The sequence below is a fragment of the Chrysochloris asiatica genome, unplaced genomic scaffold (genome assembly GCF_000296735.1).
Source record: "Chrysochloris asiatica unplaced genomic scaffold, ChrAsi1.0 scaffold00034, whole genome shotgun sequence".
In the NCBI taxonomy this organism is placed as follows: domain Eukaryota; kingdom Metazoa; phylum Chordata; class Mammalia; order Afrosoricida; family Chrysochloridae; genus Chrysochloris; species Chrysochloris asiatica.
In genome coordinates this window covers 19,812,154-19,837,375 of record NW_006408552.1, presented here as the reverse complement: position 1 = coordinate 19,837,375, position 25,222 = coordinate 19,812,154, and the positions used below count along the sequence as shown (strand labels likewise).

At 45.6% G+C, this 25,222-nt stretch overlaps 1 protein-coding gene and 1 pseudogene across 1 annotated transcript in view; one reads left to right on the top strand and one right to left on the bottom strand.

Annotated features, from left to right (window-relative positions):
- The window catches only part of PRKAR1B (protein kinase, cAMP-dependent, regulatory, type I, beta), a 167,785-nt gene that overhangs the window by 9,977 nt on the left and 132,586 nt on the right, over positions 1-25,222 (bottom strand). Inside the window, exon 8 of the mRNA XM_006859802.1 lies at positions 18,820-18,941. Coding sequence (XP_006859864.1) covers positions 18,820-18,941 — 122 coding nt within the window. The remainder of the gene's footprint in view (positions 1-18,819; positions 18,942-25,222) is intronic.
- LOC102834269 lies at positions 3,161-3,482 on the top strand (annotated as a pseudogene).

Sequence of the window (25,222 nt, the reverse complement as noted above, 5' to 3'; positions counted from 1 at the left end):
GTGGTGAGGTTGGCCCAGGATCGAGCATTGTTTCGTTCTGCTGTGCATGGGGTCGCTATGAATCGGTTCCGACTCGATGGCACCTGACAACAACATTATCATCATCACCATCATCACCTTCACCACCATCGTCATTGTGGTTGCCATCATTATCATCACTATCACTCTCACCACCAACATTACTATCATCACCACTATTATCATCACTCTTACCATCAGTGGTACTATTATCACCATCACCATCACCACCATCATCATTTTAACCTCTATCATCACCACTCATCTGTCAGTTTGTCATACTGTGATGACTTGTGTGTTGCTGTGATGCTGGAAGATATGCCACTGGTATTTTAAATTCCAGTAAAATTACCCATGGTGAACAGGTGTCAGGGGAGCTTCCAGACTAAGACACACTAGAAAGGAGAGGGAGACCACCTCTGAGTGGTTAGCCACTGAAAACCTTATGAATAGCATCAGAACACTGTCACTTATTGTGCCAGAAGATAAGCCTTTCAGGTTGTAAGACAATCAAAACACGACCAGGTAAGAGTTGCCTCCTCAAAGTAGAGTTGACCTTAATGACATGGATGGAGTTAAGCTTTTGGGACCTTTATTTGCTGATGGGGGACAACTCAAAAATGAGAAGAAATAGCTGCAAATATCCATTAAAAATCTGAACTTGGAATGTATGAAGTATGAATCTAGGAAACTTGTTGTTGTTAAGTGCCGTCGAGTCAGTTCCGACCCATAGCGACCCTGTACAGGGTTTCCGAGGGTGTAAATCCTTACGGGAGTAGAAAGCCTCATCTTTTTCCCGCAGAGCAGCTGGTAGTTTCGAACCGCTGACCTTAAGGTTCGCAGCCCGATTCGTAACCACTACGCTACCAGAGCTCCTTCTAGGAAACTTAGAAGTTGTCAAAAATGAAATGGAACACATAAAGACCAATAACCTAGGTAGTGTTGTTGTTAAGTGCCATCGAGTTCGTTCTGACTCATAGTGACCCTGTATAGGGTTTCCAAGGAGTTGCTGGTGGGTTAGAACCACCAACCTTGCAGTTCAAACTGATCTCATGGTCTAATGCATTGTCCTACAGCACCACACCAAGACTCCTAGGCATTAGTGAGTTGAAATTGACTTGTACTGGCCATTTTGAATCTAACAATCATATGGTTGACTATGCCTGGAACAACAAATTAAAGAGGAATGGCATTGTATTCATCATCAAAAAGAATATTTCAAAATCTATCTTGAAGTAAAATGCTGTCTGTGGTAGGATAACATCCATACACCTATAAGGAAGACCAGTTAATAATTATTTTTCAAATTTACTCACCAACCACTAAAGCCAGTGATAACGAAATTGAAGGATTCTACCAACTCCTGGTGTGGCAGAATTCACAACAACAACAACAACAACAACAACAACTTCTTCAAGTGCAGTGACTCTAGAGGATAAACATTGGACCACAAGGTTGACAGCTTGAACCCATCAGCCTCTCTGCAGGAAAAAGATGAGGCGATCTGTTTCCACTAAGAATTCCCACCTTGGAACCATTATACACGGTTGCTATGAGTCAGATGGACTACAAACTGAGGCAGCACTGGAGGCACTCACTCATTTATGCCAAGAAATTTGGTAGACAGCTACCTGGGCAACCGATTGGAAGAGATCCATAGTTGTGCCCATTCCAAAGAGAAATGACCCAACAGAATGTAGAAATCATTGGACAATATCATTAATATCACATGCAAGTAAAAGTGTGCTAAAGATCATTCAAAAAACAGCTGCAGCAGTACATTGACAGGGAGCTGCCAGAGGTTCAGGCCAGATTCAGACCGGGACATGGAACAAGCGATATCATTACTTATGTCAGATGGATCTTGGTTGAAAACAGAGAATACCAGAAAGATGTTTACCTATGTTTTACTGACTATGCAAAGGCTTTGGATTGTGTGGATCACAACAAGGTATGGACAATATTGAAGAGAATGAGTATTCTGGAACACTTAATTTTACTAATGAGGAACCTGTACAAAAATCAAGAGGCGGTTGTTCAGCTAGAACAAGGGGACACTGAATGGTTTAAAATCTGGAAAGTTGTGCACCAGGGTCGTATTCTTTCACCATATTTAGTCAATCTGCATGTTAAGCAAATAATCCGAGAAGCTGGATTATATGAATCAAAAGCCTTTGCATAGTCAGTGGCATCAGGATTTGGAGGAAGACTCATTAACAACCTGAGATATGAAGATGATAGAACCTTGCTTGCTGAAAGTGATGAGAACTTGAAACATTAACTGATGAAGATCAAAGACCACAGCCTATGGCATGGGCTGCACCTCAATGTAAAGAAAACAAAAATTCTCACAACTGGATCAATAAATAACATCACTATAAATGCATAAAAGGTTGAAGTTAAAGACTTCATTTTGCTCAGATCAACCATCAACACTCATGGAAGCAGCAGTCAAGAAATCAAACGACATATTGCATTAGGCAAATCTGCTCACAAGACCTCGTTTAAAGTGTTGAAGAGTATAGATGGCAGTTTGAGGACTAAGGTACATTTGACACAAGCCATGGTATTTTCAATTGCCTCATATGCATGTGAAAGTTGGACAATGAATAAGGAAGACCATAGAAAAATCAATGCTTTTGAATTATGGTGTTGGAGGAGAATATTAAAATTACCATGGACTGCCAGAAGAACCAACAAACCTGTGTTGGAAAAAACTACAGCCAGAATGCTTCTTAAAAACCACGATGGCCAGACTTTGTCTTTCATGCTTCAGACAGATTATCAGGAGGGACCAGTCTCTGGAGAAGGAACTCATGCTTGGTAAAGTGGAGGGTCAGCGAAAAAGAGGAGGATCCTAATGAGATGGCACAGTGGCAGCAGTAGTGGGTTCAGACATAGTAACAATTGTGAGGTTGGCACAGGACTGGGCAGTGTTTCGTTTTGCTGTGCTTAAAGTTGCTGTGAGTCAGTATCGACCTTATGGCACACAATGACAAATAACAACATGAGTTAGGACGGACTCAGTGACACTTAGCAACAATCAACTTCTTCAGTCTAAAACAGATCACACATGCAATCAACATGTAGCTCGTGTGCAGCAGTGGTATTGGCAGCAGCTGCAGCAAACGACTTTAGCACGATGTCTCACACCGTTTTGCTAGTACAGCCTACCAAGAGGCCAGAAGGAACAATTTAGGCTGACTATGAATCTGTGAATGAATGCATGGAAGTTGTTTGTAAAATGTATGAGGAACATGTGAAGAGAATGAATCCCATCAGTCTCTCAATCACATATGATATCAGTCAGTTGTTTGATTTTATTGGTAATCTGGCAGATCTCAGCTGTCTTGTTTACCGAGCTAATACCCAGACATACCAACCTCATCACAAAGATTGGATTCAGGAGAAGGAAGATCTACGTGCTCCTTCGCCGTAGGTTCAACAGGCTGGGAAATAGTTGAGTTGAAAGCATTAGGGGGCTGGGAACACAGGTGTTACAGTGTGCTGAAGTGGGAGTTTTGTATTCTAGTAGTCCTGTTTCCATTTTGTTACATTCTAGCCAGGATTGAATGTATTAGATGACATATGAGAATTTTATTCAATCTGAAACCCCCATTGTTTCCCACTTCCCCTTTTTCTTTTCTTTTCTACTTAAATATTTTTATGATGGCTTAGAAGAAAGTTGTTGTCAGTTAATGCTGGTTCCAATCCTTCAAAATGCTCATATGTATTTTATATCATTTCACCGTATTAACCCTTTTACAAGATAGATGGGGTGGGTTGCGGTGACAAAGTTCAGTCATATCCTCAAGATAAAGTCTTAGTTAAAAATAAATCCACTTTAGTTAAAAAAAAGAGAGAGAGAGAGATGCATTGATCATTACTGGTGTTTGGAATGTCAAAGTTGAAAACAAAGAGGAAGGATCCATAATTGGAAAATATGGTCTGTAGATACTGTAGACTGCATGATAGAATTTTGCAAGCCCAATGACTTTATTCATTGCAAATGGCTTTTTTCAACAACATAAAATGCTACTACACACAGGGACCTCAACAATTGGGATATATACTCATCAAACGGACTACATTGGTGTGTAGAGATGGTGGAAAAGCTCAACATCATCAGCCAAAACAAGGCCAATGACAGACTGTGCTCACATGAAAGTTCAGGCTGAAGCTGAAGAAAATTCAAACAAGTCGAGGAAAGTCAAAATATGGCCTTGAATATATCACACCTAAATTTAGAGACCATCTCAAGAACAGATTGGATGCATTAAACACTAGTGACTGAAGACCAGACATATTACGGGATGACATCAAGAACATGATACAGGAAGAAAGCAAAAGTTTATTTTAAAAAACAACAAAAAAGTAAAGACCAAAGTGGACATCTGAAGACACCCTGAAACTTGCTCTTGAGCATAGAGAAGTGAAAGAGATGAAGTAAAAGAGCTACACAGAAAATTTCAAGGGGTAGCTCAAGACGACAAAGTTAAATGTTATAATGAAATGTGCAAAGACCTGGAGGTAGAAAGCCAAAAGGTAAGAACATGCTCAGCATCTCTCAAGCTGAAAGAACTGAAGAAAAAAACCCAATCCTTGGGTTGTAATATAGAAAGATTCTATGGGCACAATATTGAATGATACTGGAAACATCAAATGAAGATGGAAGGAATACATAGAGTCATTGTACCAAAAAGGATTGGTTGATGTTCGGTCATTTCAAGAAATACCATGTAATCAAGAACTGATGGTACTGAAGGCATTGGCAAAAAACAAGGCACCAGAAATTGACGGAATACAAATTGAAATGTTTCAACACACTGATGAGTGCTTACTCATCTATACCAAGAAATTTGGAAGACAGCTACCTGGCTAACATATAGGAAGAGATCTATACCTGTGCCCATTCCAAAGAGAAGTGACCCAATTAAATGTGGGGATTATCTAACAATTGTTAGTATCATATGCAAGTAATATTTTGCAGAAGATAATTAAAAAACAATTACAGCATACATCAACAGGAGCTGCCAGAAATTCAAGCCAGATTCAGAAGAGAACAGGAAGTGAGGGATATCACTGATAATATCCAAAGGATCTTGGCTGAAAGCAGAGTATCAGAAAGATGACTACCTGTGCTTTATTAACTATGCAAAGGCATTCTACTGTGTGGATCATGACAAACTACGGATAACACTTAATTATGCTCATGAGGAACCTGTATACAGACCAAAAGACAGCTGTTCAAACAACAAGGGGATACGAATGGTTTAAAATCAGGAAAGGTGTGTTCCAGGGTTGTATTCTTTCACATATTTATTTAATCTGTGTGCTGAGCAAATAATCTGAGAAGCTGAATTACATGAAGAAGAACATGGCATCAGGATTGGATGAAGACTCATCAACAACCTGTGATATGTAGATGGCAAATCTTGCTTACTAAAAGCAAAGAAGACTTAAAATACTGATGGAGGTCAAAGACCACAGCCTCCAGGATGGATTGCACCTCAAGGTAAATAAAACAAAATCCTTACCACTGGACCTATAATTAGCATCATGATGAATAGAGAAAAGATTGAAGTGACAAAGACTTCATTTTGCATGGATCCACAATCAGTGCTCATGAAAGTAGCAGTCAAGAAAGCAAAAGACATATTGTTTAGGCAAATCTGCTACAAAAAACCACTTTAAAGTGTTTAAGAGCAAAAAATGTCACTTTGAGGACTAAGGTGTGCCTGACCCAAGCATATATAAGGTATTTTCAATTAATTGCCTCATCTGCATGTGAAAGTTGGACAATGCATAAGGAAGACCATAGAATCAACGCATTTGAATTATGGAGGTATAGAAGAATACTGTCAGGAGAGAACAGTCGCTAGAGAAAGATATCATGCTTGGTAAAATGGAGGGTCAGAGAAAAAGAGGAAGACCTCCAACGAGATGGATTGGCCAGGTGGCAGCATCGATGGACTCAAGTGTGGCAACAGTAGTGAGGTTGGTCCAGGATTGAACATTGTTTCGTTCTGCTGTGCACAAGGTCGCTATGAGTTGGTTCTGACTCTATGGCACCTAACAACAACAACAACAACAACAGAAGAATACTGAAAGTCCCATGGACTGCCAGAAGAACACACTAATCTGTGTTGAAAGCCAGAATGCTCCTTAGAAGTGAGAATGGCGAGACTTCATCTCTCAGACTTTGGACATACTGTCAGGAGAGACCAGTCCCTGAAGAAGGACATCATGCTTGGAAAAGAAGAGGGTCAATAAAAAGGAGGAACGCCCCCATAGAGATGGATTGAAACAGTGGCAGCAGTAATGGACATTGTGAGGATGGTGCAGGACAGGGTTGTGTTTCGATTGTTGTACATACGGTTGCTATGAGTCAGAACCTACCTGACAACACTAAACAACAGGAACTCCACTGTCAACACCATCACCACCACCATGACGCTCACCATTCTCATCATTCCCATCATAGCCATCATCCCCAACACCACAATAAACAAGAACTAGACCAACTGAAACCTTAATGAAGTCTTGCCTCCCACCACTCTGCATGTCTTACAAAGTAGCTGCTGATCAGGAGTCAGCTGTCTGGGCTCCCCACCTAATCCTAGATTAGGACCCTCACAAGTGACTGCAAGGTCCCTTAAGCTGCCCAGAGCCCCTCTGTCAGACCTCCCTTTGGTCAGCCCTCTCCCATCTTGTCTAGCTCAAGTTCTAGTGACCTCCTGCCCTGCTCACAAGGACAGTGGCTCCTCAGGAAGCCTCCCATATCAGGAGTGTCTGTGAGTCTCATCAAACAGACAATCCGGAAAGGGGAAGCAGCAAGCACAAGACTAAACCAGAGAAGCATTTGCCACCAAATTTAGAACACAGGAGGCCAATTTCCTCCCTGGACCCATTGTTCACTACCTGGAGCCCATCACAATCAAGTCACATGCCTGGGAAGGGAGAGCCGAGGGCCTTTCCTCCCCACGCTGTGGAAACACACAAGCCATCTGTCACCGCTGGTGAGCAAGCCCTGTCCTGGTTGGTGGACGGCTGGTGGGGTGGTTTGGCACCACCACAGATTGATTGGTTCAGACCCACACATCTGTCAGGATTCCCAGGGCCAAAACATCCATCTCGTGAGCCACCGTCTCCACACGGTGCCAGAACTTTCAACCAGGATAATCCAAGGCCTTGGAATCTAGAGCCACATTCCACATCTGTCCGTCTGGGAACGCCTGCCGTGGGGCTATGAGAAGGTCCGAGAGGGAAAGAGGATCTGGGAACGTCTGGGAACGGGACACACAGTTGGGCTGTTTTGTTTGGCCTCTTTGGGGAGTGCGGGGTGGGATGGGGAAGATGATATTTTTTTAGCTCTTTGGGGGGTAGGGAAAAAGTTTTTATAATGCTTCTGACATTCACAGCAACAACAAGAAAGAAAGAAAAATATCAAAGCAAAAGCACTAATTAGAAGAATACACACAAACAGTTGTTGCCGGTGGGGGCTGTTTAGTCCGTGACAGTAGAATTGTCCTATAGGGTTTTCTAGGGTGTCATCTTTGGGATGGGGTATTAGTCACTGTTTCCTGAGACATTACTCTGTCACTGCTCTCAACCAGCAACGTTTAAATCAAATAGTTACTTTTTATTTGTTTTGGGTTCTGTTTTTTAAAGGCCCTCAGTGCAGAGTCCTGGTTTACAGGACAGATCTACTCAGCCCCCAGCACACTGGCCTCTACAGCTGCTGGCTTCACAGACTACTTGGTATGCTTGTGAACACACCTCGATTCACGTGAAAATGTGCTTTGTTTAAAGACAAAGTAGGAGGTGTTTTGCCATCTCCATTTGAGAAATCAGCTGATCAACCCTCAAAACAATATGGCGCCTCTCCTCTGGATACCAAGCGTGGCTGGGAGACTCTCTGCTGGCCCCAGAGCTGCCTGCTACTCCAGGTGATCCTGATTGGGAAAGGGAAGCCAAGGTATACCATGCAAAGGCCCTGGGGAGCTTTACCTTTGGGGTTCAGGAGGGAGCACATACCCTCCTGGACCCCAAGGGTCAGAGTCCCACCTGAGACAGTCAAACTTGTCAGAGATGCCCAGGTCTGGGCTGGGGGTCTGACCATAAGCATCAATGGACAGATAGACTGGGGTACACTCAGACATCCTAGGAGCCCCAACATTCCTGTTCAGGAGGAACTCCAGCCAACATGGACCAACTGCTGTGCTGCATGCTGAGGACACAGTCCAGGGCGAAGCCTGTGGTAGGGAGCCCCTGGGGAGGTCACCAGCCTGTTCTGAGCACCTGTGGAGAGGTCTGAGGGGCTAGGACAGAGTTGGGGTCTGAGCCTGGAGCTGGGGTTAGAGAAAGGGACAGGATTGGGATTAAGGATAGGGTTATGATAGTGTTAGGTTAGGGTTAGGATTGTATGAGGGTTGGGGTTATGATTGGGGTTAGAGTTAAGATTAGGGTTAGGGATAGGATTAGTAATAAGGTTGGGGATCCAGTAGGGTCAAGGTTAAGATTAGAGATAGGATTCTTATTGTTAAATGCTGTTGAGTTGAGTCAGTTCCAATTCATATTGACCCTGTATAGAGTTTCCAAGGAGCAGCTGGTTGAGTTTGAAGCACCCACCTTGCAATTAGCAGTCCAGTGTTTACCATACAGTGCCACATCAGGACTCCAGGGATCGAATTAGGGATAGAGTTATGTTATGATTGGGGTTAGGGTTAAGATTAGGTTAGGGATAGGAGTAGAGCTAAGGTTAGGGATAGGACTAAGATATGGTTGTTGTCATTAAGTGCCATCAAGTTGGTTCCAACTCATAGTAACTCTGTATAGGACTGCCAAGGAGCTGACCTTGTGGTTCGCAGTCCAGCACTGATCCTACAGCACCACACCAGAAGTCTGGGATAGGGCTAGGTTAGGTTTTGTGTTGTATTAGAGTTAGGGTTAGTGTTGTGTTAAGTTTAGGGCTGGAGCTGGGATTAGAGATTCGGGTTAGGATTAGGGTTGTGTTAGGGTCAGGGCTGGGGTTGAAGTTGGGACTAGGGTTTGGGCCTTTGGGTTAGGGATCTGCGGGCATCAGTAAACTAACCATCCTCCTCTCTCAGTCAGCACTGGCCTGTGACTCACCATCAGTCATGAGAAGGCACCTGCACGAGGTACAGAGAACAATAAACACTACAGTGGAGACCAGTTGCTGTACCTCCCAACCAACAGGTTCCACACAGCCCCGCTCTGGGCATCCTAGAGGGCTCTCCCAGCTTCAGGCCCAGGAAAACCCAAGTGTGCCAGGACAGGAGGACCCAGCCTCCAGGAATGTCAGTAAAAGGGCCCTCAGGGAGGACACACAATCCAAAAAGAGAGACACATTGGGACCAAAAGGACAACGATAAAAATAGTAAAAGAAATTGAAAAACTATTTCAATATGGGAATACAATGTGAGGGCTCACCTCCATCCAGTAGTATTTTTTTTTTAATAATTTGTTTTGTGTTTTGTTGTTGTTGAGAACATGTGCAGCAGCACACACACCAGTTGGACACTTTCTACATGTACAATTTCATGACACTGTTCACATTCTTTAACCATTACCTTCCTTCTCACTAACGTAAACTCACTGTGCATTAAGGTTCCTTTCTCATCATTGGAGTTCCTGTTGTCAATTTGACCCCATATAGATAGATCATAAAAAAGTCCAATGACCATGGCAGGCATTCTTTATTAATGAAGCTAAACTGCTGTTTGGGTTTCAGAAGACATCAAGGGATAATTTTAGTTTCAGGATTAAAGATTATCTCAGGGCAATCATTTTGGGGGCTCACCTAGCCTCAAAGGAGCCAGAAAGTCTGGATTCCATGAGAATGTGAAACTCTAGCGCCCCCCCCCCCAGCAGTGTTTTTATACCCAGCCCCAGTGACCAGCACTGTGCTGGGCTCATAGTAGGTATATGCACTGGGGGTGTCTCAGTTATGTTCTTTACTGTCTTCCTTCCTAGAAATCCCCATCGGTGGTATGTGAATGTTGAACCTTCTACCACCCCTCTGCCCTATTAACAGATCTCTGGGGTGCGCAGAACAGCAGCAACTACCATCAAGGGAAGCAAAGAGTTCCCAGGAGGAACAGCGGCTCAGAAACACGTTGTTTTGCAATTACTTCAACATTGTGGACATTCACGATGCTAATTTTCGAAGAGAGGAGATAAATCCAATCCAGCGTTTCCAAGGCAACGTCATCCAAGCCCTGTGAGAGGCAGTGGTGTGGGAACTGGGGACTGGTTGGGGAATTTTACCCTCCGGATGATGGGAACCTGCCTCGATTTTATGGGCAGCCAGCTCTCAGGGATCCAGCTGGTCCCAGCCCTCGGTAGAGGTTCCCAGGGAGGAGGAAATTCAAGTGGGCTGGAAGGCGGGGCCATGTGTGAGGAGGAATGCAGCCAGAGGAACCCGAGCCACCTCTGGGACCCTAGCCCCTCCGCCCCAGTCGCTGCCCAAATCCCCCTTCTGCAGGTTTTCCTGGAGACGTCAATGCCCAGGAGGCTGGGTAACAGCTGGGCAGCCTGCGCCCAGGCCCCAACATCCGGCCATGACAACCAATGCCTGCCCATCCTCTCCCCAGTTCCCCAGGACTGTGTCCCAATTTACAGGAGCACTGGTCTTTCATAGCAGCCAAGAGAGAGAGAGAACAAGGTCCCCCCTTTCCCCCCACTTCGAGCAGGTGGGGACACCCAAAAGCAGCATCTCAGGCCCCACAGCCCATACCACCACTAGAGTTGTCTGTCTCCTCCCGCTGGCTCTCAACTTTACAGTTGGCAGACTGGTGAGAGGCATGGTCAACTTTAGTCTGCCAAGGACATTTCCCAGGAGCGCTGGGAACCAGGGACCGGAACAGCTGGCGGGAACACCTAGAGCTGCCAAGATGAGGAGAGGCCCCCTCCTGGGAGGGAGAGACGCCCAGAGGCCAGCAGGTGTGAATGCCTCGCTGAGCATCTATCTGCAGGGCGGTTATGCACACCTGTGAGGCAGCATCCAGGCTGAGAGGTGGGAGGGGACATGGCTGATGGTGGGCGTGCACCAGCTCCTGGGGGAACAGCATCTCAAGGAGGAGTTTATCTGTGACCAAATGGTTTGTTTTAGAAATCACCCCAAAGAAACAAGGTCATAATTAAGCAGATATGGTCAGCACTGTTGCATATGTCACACACGCTGAGGGTAAGAGGGGCCCTGGGAGAGGGCAGGGAGGGGCTTGGTCCAGGAGGCCAGGCACATCTTCGCCACTTTTACTTCATGGGAAATAACAAAGGACACCCCTATCCCTTGTGCCCTGCAGGCTGGAGCCCAGTGCATGCGGCCACTCCTGCTCATCCCCAGATTCCTGTCTCAGACCAGACAGCAAACAGGCTGAGATGTGCCCAGTGGCCCTGTTGTAATCAGTGAGGAAAATGGAAAAGCAGCAAGCAAAAAGACCTTTTTAAAGTGCTAGAGAGCAAAGATGTCACTTTGAGGACTAAGGTGCACCTGACCCAAGCCATAGTGTATTTTCGACTGCCTCATTTGCCTGTGAAGGTTGGACAATGAATAGGGAAGACCAAAGAAAAATCGATGCATTTGAGTTGTAGTGTTGGAGAAGAATATTGAAAACACCATGGAATGCCAGGAGAATAAATAAATCTGTGTTGGAAGAAGTACAATCAGAATGCTCCTTAGAAGCCAGGTTGGCAAGAATTTACCTCTCATACTTTGAACATAGTATCAGGAGGGACCAGTCCCCAAAGACGGGTACCATGTTTGGTAAGTGGAGGGTCAGCAAAAAAGGGGAAGACCCCCAATGAGACGGATTGACACAGTGGCAGCAACATACCAACACAGTGGGCTCAAACATACCAACGATTCTAAGGGAAGTGTAGAACCAGGAAGGATTTTGTTCTGTCATACATGCGTGGGAACTGACTCAATGGCACCTAACAACAGGTAGCTTGTACAGGTGGAGAATACAGTATGTGTTCCAGTAGATGTTGCAAAGGCTTTTTCTTTGACTTTTTTCAAGGCCACTGCCTTACTTCATTCCCCTGTCAGACACACTCTTCTCATCCGTTCCTCTTATTAACACAACGAGGCGCCCAAACCATCTCCCCGATATGTCCTCCACAGCATCTGACCAAGGATGCATCCTTGGGCAACGGGACTGTGCAGGGCCAGCACTGAGTCTGCTGGGCCATCTACTGTCCAACTAATTCTCCAGGTGACGTGAGTCTCTAAGACCTACAGACCTGGCCTCTCTGTTGGCCAGAAGCCAGGACCATCATTCACCATTAGCCCAAGAGCCCTGGAGAGATTTCAACTGCAAAAGTCTCTAGTGCCACAAACCCAAGAACAACTTTGGGAGCTCCACTGCTACTTGTGGCTTGTCTGCTGTGGCTGTGTGAGTGGGTCCCTCCCAAGTCTCCAGTTCTCATGAGCCAGCATGACTTGCAAATGTGGTTGATCACAGAAGAGAAGGTATATGACCCAAGTTGCCAGGGAGACCACTTCAGATGCATTTTACAACTGTTGTGAAAACTGTATTTTGCTAGAGGGTGTGGTGACACCCCAGAGGTACATACAATAGTGGTCACAGTGAATTTCCCCTGGCCCTGCTCTGGCTCTGGCTCTGTTACTGCCACCCCGGCCCCCACGCTGGAGAACATTCATACCATAAGGCTGAAATCTCCCCACACTAGAGATTCTCACCATGACGGGTCACTCTCTGAGGAGCCTTTTCTGGCCATATTTTGGGGCAGGAGGCATTGGGGACACTGAGAAAGAGGCGAGACCACCCACTGCATTTGGCCTCTAGGTGACCCTTCTCTGGAGGAAAGATTTGGCATTGACACCAGGTAGCCTCTCGAAGATGACCATGCAGAACTGCCCATAACACAGCTTTCAACAAACACTAGAGCTATAGTAGCACCCACAGCCAATGAATCCTCAATGGACTCGAATCTCCACAGCTAGTCAGAAAGGACAGGTTTGAAATGCAAGAAACAATGCCGCTGTTGACAACAAGGGGCTGTAAGTGAGCAAAGTTGGAGATGCCTCGAGTTCCATGCACACCCAGCCAATACGCGGCTTCGTGTGTCCTTGGGCAGACAGCCAGACATCTCTGCATCCACTCCCGCTGTCGAGAGGAGTGAGAGCAGAGACTCCCTTACAGGCATGTGGTCACATAAATCAAGACTGGAAGGGAGTGGGGGTTCGAAAAACACCTACCCTACAGCAAGCCCCCTTTATCACAATTAACTAACTGGGTGGGAGACTGTGGCAGGCTCTCCCTGCTGCTCTGAGAGGTGGCTCTGTGCTGCCTTTCATGTGCATTTTAATGTTTCATGGTCTATCTGGGAGGGAACCTTGGTCCCCAGAGAAGAACCAGAATTGTCTGCATTTCGCCTGAGTGACTCATTACCATGGACACAGCCTGCAAACTCAATGCCTACAAATGGCTGCAGAGACCACAGCGACACAAGAGGGCCAGGTGTGGTCTGTGGGTACTGGGGAGTCATTTAATGTCTCAAAGAGCAGCTGCCCCAGCTCTAGCTGGCTAAGCTCAGCCAGACCATGAGGCAGGTCCAGCTGATGAAACCATTGAAGAAAAGGGAACAATGTAAACTTTTAATGTGAAGCTTCCTAATTTTTAAATGCTGGCAATGAATTCAAATATTTAAAATCCATGACAACAAGTCACTTTGAACTCTTCTATGAACTGAATTCACCTGTAAGCACCAGTTTCCTGACCTGAACGTGAAATTCATAACAACAAAAAGTACTTCCCTTTTAAGCCAGTGCATGCAATTCCTGACTTACTTATTTGAGTTACAGTGAGCCATGCTATGAAGGGTTTGTGGGGGGTTTTGTACATCGTATCATTAGTAACATGCACAACATACAATGTTGCATGTGTAATTTGCTGATGTTATCATTCTTATGCCAACCTTAAAAGATCAATAAAGATCGTATTTATTAAGATGCTGATAATAAAACAGCCACTTCCTACCAAGTCAATTCTGACACACAGTGACCCCACGGAACAGAGTAGAACTGCTTCTTATGGTTTCTGAAGACGTAAATCTTTTTCCTGTGGAGCAGCTGATGGATTTGAACTGCCAACCTTGTGGTCAGCAGTCCAGTGCTTATCCTACTGTACCATACCAGGGCCCACCGAAACATTAGTGGTTGAAACAACAATGTGCCATTATCTCTTATGGTTCTGGAGGTTGGCTGGCTCAGTTGGAAGCTTCTTGCTGCTATCATCTGAAGACTCAGCTGGGCTAGCTATCCAAGATGGTGCACTCACATAGCCAGTGGTTGCTATCGGGACCTCACTACTAGATACTCTGCCAGGACATATGGGTTCCAAGAAAGAGCCTCTCAAGTAACAAGTTCCCAAAATGTCATGTGGAAGCTGCAAGTCTCCATATGATTTAGATTTGGGAGTCCCACAAGGCCATTTCTGGCACATTCTACTGGTCGGGCAAGTTCCGATGGCCAGTCCCCCTTCCCTAAAAAAACAACGGCTGCCAATCCGGTCAACTCTGATTCATGGAGACCAGTGCATCAAGGAAGAACTATGCTCCACAGGGTTTTGATCATCAGGTCTTTCTTTCAAGGCATCTGGGTGGATTCTAACAGAACACCTTTTGGTTAGCAGCTAAGCTAAGCACTAACCTCAGGGACAAACACCCAAACCAAACTCATTGCTGTTGAGCCAGTTCTGACTTAGAGCAAGTCCAATGGGCAAAGCAGAACTGCCCCATTGTGTTTCCACGGCTATGTCACCTGGCTGGAAGCACACGGCCATATCGTTCTCTTGCAAAGTGGCTAGAGGGTTCAAACCACTGACCTTCAGACTAGCGCTCAAACACATAACCACTGCGCCACCAGGGCTCCAACTGACGGACTAGGGGAGGGAAACCCAGGGGAGAAGAGTTAGATATCACTTCTCAAGGCAGTCAAAAATTTGCCATCTTTGAACAACAAGCAAAGAGTAAAGTGAGAAAGTGGTTAATAAAATGACACTCCTCAAAAAAATAAAAGAATGTGCCATCTTTGATATGCCATTCATACTCATAGTGACCCTGGAGGACAGAGGACAACTGTTCCCTAGGAGTTCCAAGACTGTAAATCTTTACTGAAGCAGAGCGCCTCACTTTTCTCCCACAGTCTACTCTGACGCACACAGGGGTACCATGAATGGAATCTACTTAAGAAACATCATCCACTAAAAACCCTGTGGAGCACAGCTCTACTCTGACGCACATGGGGGTACCATGAGTGGAATCTACTTAGGAAACATCATCCACTGAAAACTCCATGGAGCACCCCATGTCAGTTCTACTCTGACACAGATGGGGGTGTCTTGAGTGGTGTCTACTTATGAAAAACACCACAATGAAAACCCTGTGGAGCACAGTCCTACTCTGACACACACGGAGGCACAATGAGCCGAATCTACTTATTAAAAATCACCCACTGAAAACTCTGTGGAGCATAGGTCTACTCTGACACACACAGGCGCACCATAAGTGGATTCTATTTATGAAAAATCAGCCACTGAGAACCCTGTGAAGCACCGATCTACTCTGACACACACAAAGCGCCATAGTCAGAGTCGATTTATATATACATCAATCACTGGGACATTGGTGATTCGGCGGTAGAATTCTCTTTCACTGGAGAAACCAGGATTCAATTCCCAGCTAATGTACCTCAAGTGGAGGCTTGTGTGACACTGAACAGATTCCCGCAGAGCTTCTAGGCAACGACAGACTAGGAAGAGAGGCCTGATGGTCTACTTCTGAAGACCAGTCAGTGGAAACCCTATGGGAGACAGCAGTCAATCACAGGGGTGGCACATGACCGGACAGCATTCGCACCGGGTGCCATTAGTCAGGGGCTGACTGGACATTAGCTAGTGACAACAGACAGAGAGCTATCACTGGGCATGAGGGGGTGTACAGCAGGGAAAAGTAGAAACCCGCCAGCCTGAATTCCGTTCTGGATCAATGCATGCAGCACTGTTTTCAGGAGAGCCTCCTCATGGCCCTCTTCCAGGAGTAGGGGGCATTTGGCTCTGCGCTCCTCCTTTTTCCAGTGGCAGCTTTAGCTGGAATCATGGAGTGCAAATAACTTTCTGCTGAAATGTCCTTCAGATAACCATGTAGGCAGACTCCCAGAGCGTCCTTTCCAGTCACAAGAGAATTTAACGAGATAAAAACGCAAGCCTCGTGGTACAGCCAACCCCTTGACATTCTCAAACACAAGCCTCAGAAGTATCCTCAGTTAAACTAGCACTTTGGCCTCAAGTAGCCATGACGAAGGCTTTGCCTTAGCTCCTGGGCCTGAACAAGGTGTCCTCCGGCTTTGGAGAAGAGCTCAAGCCTCTAGAGGCTGGGGGCTGAGGGGAACTACACGTGCTAAGTGGACCCTCTTCCCGACTTCACTGCCTGTAGGATTGCTGTACCCCCTTTTATAAAAAGTAAATTGGTGTTGAGTTTCCTGCCTTAACTAACCTAACACCAGGTAACACTGCCGTAGAAGTTTAGAATCGTGTGTGCAGTTGCTGAATACAACTGTCATCATTACCTTATGCCTTCATTCATTCGCTCACTCATTCATTCATTACTTCACTCATTCACTCACACTTACTCAATCACTCATTCATTCACTCATTCATCCATTCATTCTCTCACTCATCCATTCATTCACTCAGTTACTAACTCATCCATTTACTCACACACATTGATTCACTTACATTCACTCACTCACTCACCCATTCATTAATTCACATATGCTTACATTCATTCATGCACTCACCCTCGCTCATGCTCACTCATTCATTCATGCACTCACTCACATACTATCACACACTCACTCATTCATTCATTCACATATTCACTCTCACTCCCTCATTCATTCATCAACACACATTCTTATTCTCCGAGAGCCTCCTCTCTTCAGAGATGCTAAGCTGGAAGGGGCTCAAGACCCCTCTCCTATCTCTCTAGGAAGGTAAGTGAAGTTCTCCCCCTCCCCTGTTGGGGGGGGCAGCAGGGAGACAGACAGGCTTGATGATAGACCCCAATGGGGCACTCAGTGCTTTACGTCAACCACACATCTGTGCATGGTCAGAGGCCCACTCCTCGGAACCAAAGACCTTGACCTTGGGTCATGCTGAACAACGTCACCAGGATGGGCCCTCTTCTCAGTTCCTCTCCTTTCCTTCCTAATATCCCATGTCAGGGGGAGGGGGGTTGTATTCCCTCTGGCCACACGATGACCCTCTAGGGACATGAGCTTCATGTGGAAATGACAGTTTTCTTCGCCAGGCAAACTGCAATACTCGAGTGTCCTCTCCCTTCAACCACAAAAATCCAACAGAAAGAAAGTTCTAGAAAGAGCCTGCAGGAAAAAAAAAAAAACTGCTTGCCCCAGGGACAAGAAAAGGGGAACATAAGCCAACATGTAGATAGGTATTTTTGACTCTGTAGAATTGGGGGAGGTGTGTCCACACAGTCCAGGTAGTTCGAGAATTTGTTCCTGGGCTGAGAGTGGGGCTTGCTCCATCCCAAAGTAGGATTCAGGGCCAAGGCTCTGAGGTAACACATTGTCCCCATCTCATCCCATGCAGGGGCAGACACCCCAACCATCAGTCACTCCCAAATGTCTTCCTCTCACGACAGCCAGCTGCTTAAGGCCAAGGATGTGATCAGCCTTGGTCACCACAAGTCATGGCCCCGGCAGGTCCCAGATGTCAGAGAGCCAACTGCCCTCTCGGGGGAGAGGAGAGAGAGGAGAGAAAATGCCAGCATATCTAAGTTAAACTTCTTATCTTGAGCTGAAACCCTGGTTGCACAATGGGTCAAGCATGGAACTGCTAACCAAAAGACTGGTGGTTCAAATCTACCAGCTGGTCCATAGGAGAAAGATGAAGCAATCTGCTTCTGTAGAGATTTACAGTAGCCTCAGAAACCTTGTCGAAGGTGGTTTGAACCTAGCAGCTGCTCCTTGCAGGAAGATGAGGCAGTCTGCTTCTGTAAAGATTGACAGCCACGGCATCCCCATGGGACCATTCCTACAGGCCCACTATGAGTCAAAAGAAACTCCCCGGAATTGGGTTTGCTTCGAGTACCATGCTCAGACCATACCAGCCCTGAGAAGCAGTCTTTCACCCAGCCCTCCACCCATCTCCTGCACAACATATTGGGGTGCTCGGACTATGTCAACCCTGAGAGCAATCTTCTACCTGGCCCCCCACCTGTCTCCTGTATGACATATTAGGGTACAGACTGGTTATGAAGAGCTCCACCTTTCTCAGGCCTGGTCCCAAAGTGACCAAAAGCAAACACCCTGTTTTGTTTGTTTGTTTCCCGATGACTGAGGTGGTCCAAACTCTACCCATGACTTCTAGATAAATATGACCAAAAGTAACATTTTCATACCATTGAATGAAGGTGAATGAGGTTGAGACTCACTTCTGGAAGCATCATGAGATGTTCAAAGTGTACATGTGGACACACTATGTCTGAACATTTTTATACAATCCCATCATTACCATGTGTTATATACATGTGTGTGCTATATGAGTGCTCTCATCATTCATACGAGCGCAATGTTAGCGGGAAAACACGCTACTTTGTAAAAGCACCTGGACTAGTGTGGGGCTAAACCAACCTAGCACCACAACCTCCCCAAGTGGGCACAGAATTCGGCATCGCATGCCACTCCTGTACAAAGCTGCCGGCTCGGCATGTGGCATGGACGGGGCTCACCTCAGTGATGATGTAGAAGTCGTCCCCAGGTTCCCCCTGGACCACAATCTTCTCTCCATCTTCAAACTGCACGGGTTCCAAGGCGTCGGCCACTGTCAGCCGCTCCCACTTCTCCAAGGACTCTGAAAAGGGCCCAGAGCAAGAAGAACGTCACCCCAAGTGGAACCCTTACCCCCAACCATCAGGTCAGGGGCTTGGTTGCTTCCTCATAAAGCTTACAAAGATGGGTTTCTCTGAGGTGGAAGAATGAACAGACATAGAGGAGCAAAGGTAGTAAAAGGATCTCTGGTGGTGAGTGGGGTAAGTCTTGCTAAAAGGTCAGTGGTTCAAATCCACGTGCCACTCTGAGGAAGAAAGGGGAGTCGTCTGCTTTCATACAGATTTACAGTCTTGGGAACCCTACTCTGTTCTACAGGGTCATGATGAGTATGAAGAGGCTCAGGAGTGGGGGGTTGGGGTTTCCCAAATCTCTATAGTAGGGGGGTCTGGATGTTTGTTTGTTTTAATTAAATTGGACCCACATCCTTATGGTTAACACTCCATCTTCAGCAGAACGGCAAGGCGTTCAGACCAGGTGCTAGTCTACAATTGCAATTGGCTTCAAATAAATAAATAATAAGCTTTGAAAATGGAGTCCAGGTTAACTTTGTATGAAAATACTTTTGGCGTCTTCTAAAGAACAGAACTGCACAGTTTTCTGTGTGCCTGCCGCATGTATTTTTACAGCCAATGGAGCTACAGCTGAGCACCATGATGACAAAGAGGTTTAAAATCATTCAAAGTGGTTGAAGCAATCACTGGTTCCCCCCAAAGAAATACCGTCCACCAGAGGGCTGTTTCAAGAATACAGAATTGCATTTACGGTACAATATTGAGACCTAGTATAGCCGCATTGTTTCAGTCAAAATACTTAATTCCAGAGCTAAGTTTGTCTCTAAAAGCATGCAAATTCAACGTCTCCCGCCTTCCTTTCCCTAACCCTCACAAAGGAACAAAATAATAATGTGCTCCTTCTATAAGGAAAGAATCGTAGCCTGATGAACTCATTCTTCTCTGGCCCAGACTTACTCCGATGCTGCATATGTAGGCCAGCTGCTAAAAATAAAAAGACCTAGGTTAGGAGGGGCTGTCTCTCCTGGGGCACTCCTGACGATGCTGTGGTACTACAGGAGAGTCAGAGGGTATTGTGAAAGGATACAGCCGTCCCTAAACAAGGTCGATCCTAACGGAAGCTGGTTGGTCACTTAGAGCTGGTGGTGTTCCCAGACAGCACCAGTGTGAGTCAGTGAACAATCGCGGTGAGATGATTTGTGTAACCCTCAGGCAAAGCTGTGGTTTCTGTAGAGGAGCTCTGTAGGGAGACAGATCTGTGAACACACGCTGTTTCCTGGGGTACCCTAGTAGGAGAGCAGCTACTGCCTGGTTTTAAGCCTCAGAATGTGTCAGGATGTGTGCTCCCACATATTAAAAGAGAAGAGTGTTCTGTTTTGTTTTCCGTTGTTGGATCAGACTTGTGGCAAATCCATGCAGAACAGAATGAAACGTTGCCTGGTCCTCCGTGGTCCTCATTATACTAGCATGGTCCATGGTCACAGTCACTATGACAATCCATCTCATGGAAGATCTCCCTTGCCCTCACCGGCCCTCTACTTCACCAGACATGATGTTCTCCTTCAGTGATGGATCCCTTCTGGTGATGTGTCCAAAGCCAGAGGCAGACGCTGCTCTGTTGTGATGTAAAGGGTTTTCATGGGCTGGTTTTCAGAAGTAGAAATCCAAGCCTTTCTTCCTAATCTGCCTAAAGCTGGACGTTCCACTAGAACCTGTCCAGCATGGGTGGTCCTGCTGGGATTTGAAATACCGGTGGCATAGCTTCCAGCAGCACAGCCACACACAAGTCACCACCACAACGACACACAAGCAGATGGGTAGTGGTTTATTACACTGTTGTTGTTGTTGTTAAGTGCCGTCGAGTCGATTTTGACCCAAAGCAACCCTGAACAGGGTTTCCGAGGCTGTAAATCTTTACGGGAGCAGACCGCCTCATCTTTCTCCCGCGGTGCAGCTGGTAGTTTCGAACTGCGGACCTTGCGGTTCGCAGCCCGATTCGTAACCACTACGCTACCAGAGCTCTAGAACTATGTTATTCTGAAAATCAATATTTGCAACACCTTGACCCTTGAACCACATAAATCTTTGATAAGAACTCTTAGAAGAAGCGGTGGGGGGGAAGATGTTTTTTTTACTCAGCTATTTTGTATGGTTCCCGAGACCATCCATGAAACACAAAAGCATTTGGGGACTTTTTTTTTTTAAATCCTGACTCCTTGGGACCTCAGGGTCCTAGAGATAATGGTCTGTCCCAATCAAAAAGCTAAAACCACCATCATGAGCTCAGGCTGCAGGGAATCCCTCTTTTAACATCCGCTTTTCTGCTTAAAGGTGATTTCAACATTTCATCATAAATGCAGGACAGTGCCCCAGAAATTCCTTCCCAGCGGGCAGCTGCAAATGCAGGACACACGGGAAGAGAGAGAGTAAGAGAGAGCGAGAGTGTGGGAGCAAACCAAGAGCAGAGGAAGCACACCTGGCTGAGACTTCTTGTTGCTGTTAAATCAGTTTTTAACTCTTAGCAACCTCATGCAAAACAGAACTCAACACTGCCCAGTCCTGCACCATCCTCGCAGCTGCTGCTCTGTTTGACTCCATTGTTGTCATACTGCGTCAGTTCATCTCCTCTTCACTACACTCCACTTTACCAAGTACAATGTTCTTCTTCAGGTACTGGTCCCTCCTGATCAAATGCCCAGAGTACTAGAGAGGAAATCTTGCCGTTCGTGCTTCCAATGAGCATCCTGGCTATACTTCTTCTAAGACAGGTTTGTTTTTGTTTTTCTGGTGGTCCATGGTATATTCATGGCCTGAAGTGGGATTATGCCTATCCCAGCCGCGGGGTACCTATGCCACCAGGGGCTGTGCCAAGTTCAATGATGTTCCGTCTCTCTTTCTCTGAAGTGATGCTTGTTACACATTTATGAGGAGAAAGAAGACCTTGGCGGCACCAAATTGCATCATCACAATTTCCCAGTTTCACTTGCAGCCTAGAATCCCACTCTTATTCCTCAGAAGGCCACAGGGAAGTGGGGCTCACTGAGCAGCTAGTGCATTCATCGAAGGGAAACAAAGAGCAAACACTCAAGATGTCTGACAGGACTTGTAGGGTCCCAAGACATCAGTGTGCTCAGTTGCTGTTGAGTTGATTCCAAGTCATGGTGACTCCACATGTGCCGAGTGCTCTGTGACCTTTCACAAACAGATCACCAGTTCTGTTTTCTAAAGCACTTCTGGGTAGATTTGAACAGCCCACCTTTCAAGTAGTAGTAGAGTCCTTAACTGTTTGTGCTACCTGGGACACTTCTTAAGACATTAAAGATAAGGGGAAAGGTCTCTTGGACCAGACCCTGCCTGCTCCAAGGTGAAATGAGTGATGGCTGAGTTCTTCACAAACTCTCTCCTCCTGAAGCTAAGAAAGGGTTCCAGCTGTCACTGGCGAGAAGCTGTTATGTTACTACATCCCTTCAAGACAGTTCTACATCATGGTGACTTCATAGTGACAACAGAATGCAACATTGACCAGTCCCATGCCACCGTCATGCCCACTGGTATGCTTGCATCCACTGTAGTGACCACTATGCCAATCAATCTCCTTCATGCTTACAGCGATCCTCTACTTTACCAAGATGATGTCTGTGATAGTTACGGTTTTGCGTCCATTTGACTGGGCCTGGATGCTTACTGGATAACAGGATGCAGTATTCCCCCATGGTGAGATCTAATCTGATATAATCGCCCTGATGATGCCATCTTATGTGATCCTCCCTGATCTGATGTTGTTATTCTATGTGTTGTAAATCCTCACTTCTGTGATATTAATGAAGGAGCTCTGGTAGTGTAGTGGACTACAAGCTGGGTTGCTAACTACAGGGTCAGTAGTTTAAATCTACCAATTTGCTCCATGGGAGAAAAAGATGAGGCTTTCTGATCCCATATAAATGTACAGCCTTGGAAACCCTATACGGGGTCACTGGGAGTCAGAACCGACTTGGTGGCACACAGTCACCACCACCACCATGATGTTAATGAGGTCAGATGCAATCTACAGGATTGGGTTGAATCTTCAGTCAGTCTCTTTTGAGATATAAAGAGATTAAACAGAAATGCAGAGTTTAGAGGGACCTACGACCACCAAGAAAGAAGAGCTGAGAAGGCAGTGTGTCCTGTGGACCTGAGGCCCCTGTACCGTGATGCTCCTAGATTCAGGGGAAGATTGACCACAAGATGCACAGAGATTTCTCCAAGGAATGCTGGACCTTCAGATACTGAAAGGAGACCATTCCCCCAGAGTCAAAAGAAAGAGAAAGCTTCCCCCTAGAGCCAGCACCCTGCATTTGGACTTTGTTGTTGTGGTTGTTAAGTGCCGTCGAGTCGGTTCCAACTCATAGTGACCCTGTACAGGGTTTCCAAGGCTGTAAATCTTTACAGGAGCAGAAAGCCTCATCTTTCTCCCGCGGAGCAGCTGGTAGGTTCGAACTGCTGACTTTGAGGTTCGCAGCCCGATTTGTAACCACTACACTACCAGAGCTCCTGCATTTGGACTTTAAGCCTCCTAAATTATGAGGGAATAAATTTCTGTTTGTTAAAGCCACCCGTTTGTGGTATATCTGTTATAGCAGCAGTGGAGAATTAAGACAATATTCTTCTCTACCAATTGGTCTTTCCTGATAACATGCCCAAAGGAAATAAGTCAAACTCTCTCCATCCTCACCTCTAAGGAATGTTCCCATTGTATTTCTTCTAAGACTGATTTGTTTGTTCTTCTAGAAGTCTACAGTATAGTCAATAGTCTTTCTTCTCTAGCATCACAGATTTAATGCAGTCTTTATTCTTCTGGCTTCTTTATTCTTTGTCCAGCTTTTGTATGTAGATGAGGCAAATGAAAAGACTACGGCTTAGGTCAGGTGCACCTTAGTCCTCAAAGTGACGTCTTTGTTTTTGTGTAATGTAAAACAGTGTTTTGTAATAGATTTGTCCAATGCAAGGCATCATTTGATTCCTTGAGTGCTGCTTCTATGGATGTTGATTGTTGATCTAAGTAGAATGAAGTCCTTGATAACTTGAACGTCTTCTTCATTTATCATGATGTTGTTTATTAGTCCAGTTGCTTGGATTTTTGTTTTCTTTATGTTGAAATGTAATCTGTAATGACAGCTATAGTTTTTTGATCTTCATCAGTAAGTCCTCTTTACTTTCAACCAAGCAAGGTTATATCAACTGCATATCGCAGGTTGTTAACGAGTCTTCCTCTAATCTTGATGCCGCATTCTTCTCCATATAATCCAGCTTCTTAGATTATTTGCTCAGCATACAGATTGAATGAATTGGTGAAAGGATAAAACCCTGATGCACACCTTTCCTAATTTTAAACCATGCGGTATCCCTTTCTCTACATGAACAACAATTCCCATTCTTGGCAATGTTTCTCATGATCCACACAGTTGAAGACCTCTGCAATAAGTACAAGTAAACATCTTTCTGGCATTCTCTGCTTTCAGCCAAGATCCACCTGGCATCAACAATGATTTCTCTCATTCTATGCCCTCTTTAAGGAGCTCTGGTAGCGTAGTGGTTACGAATCGGACTGCGAACTTTAAGGTCAGCGGTTCGAAACTGTCAGCTGTTCCGCGGGAGAAAGATGAGGCTTTCTACTCCCGTAAAGATTTACACCCTCGGAAACCCTGTACAGGGTCGCTATGGGTCGGAACCGACTCGACGGCACTTAACAACAACAACAACAATGCCCCCTTTGGTTATGAATCGGGCTGCTAATCCCACGGTTAGCAGTTCGAAACTTCCAGATGTTCCACGGGAGAAAGATGAGGCTTTCTGCTTCTATAAGGATTTATGGGCTTGAAAACCCTGCACAGGGTCACTATGAATTGGAACCGACTCCATGGTACATAACAAGACCCTCTTAGTATCCAGCATGAAGTTCTAGCAGCTCCTTGTCAATGCAACCAATTTTGAATTATCTTTAACATGCTATGAATAATATTGCTTGATGGTTTCTGCATTCTGTCTGACCACCCTTCTTTGGAATGGGTATTAATATGGCTCTGTTCCAGTCAGTTAGTCAGGAGCTGTCCTCCAGATTTCTGGATAGCTATGAGTAAGCAAATAAAGGTGTTGTAGGGTTTTGAGTTCTGTCTCTGTTGATACATAAGAGCTCTAGTTCATTCATTTGAACTGCTATATAAAGTTCTATCACACAAATATACACGGTATTAATAATCCTTCCTCCTTTGACAGACCTCTAGATCACTTCTGATTGTTTGTAAAAATTGCT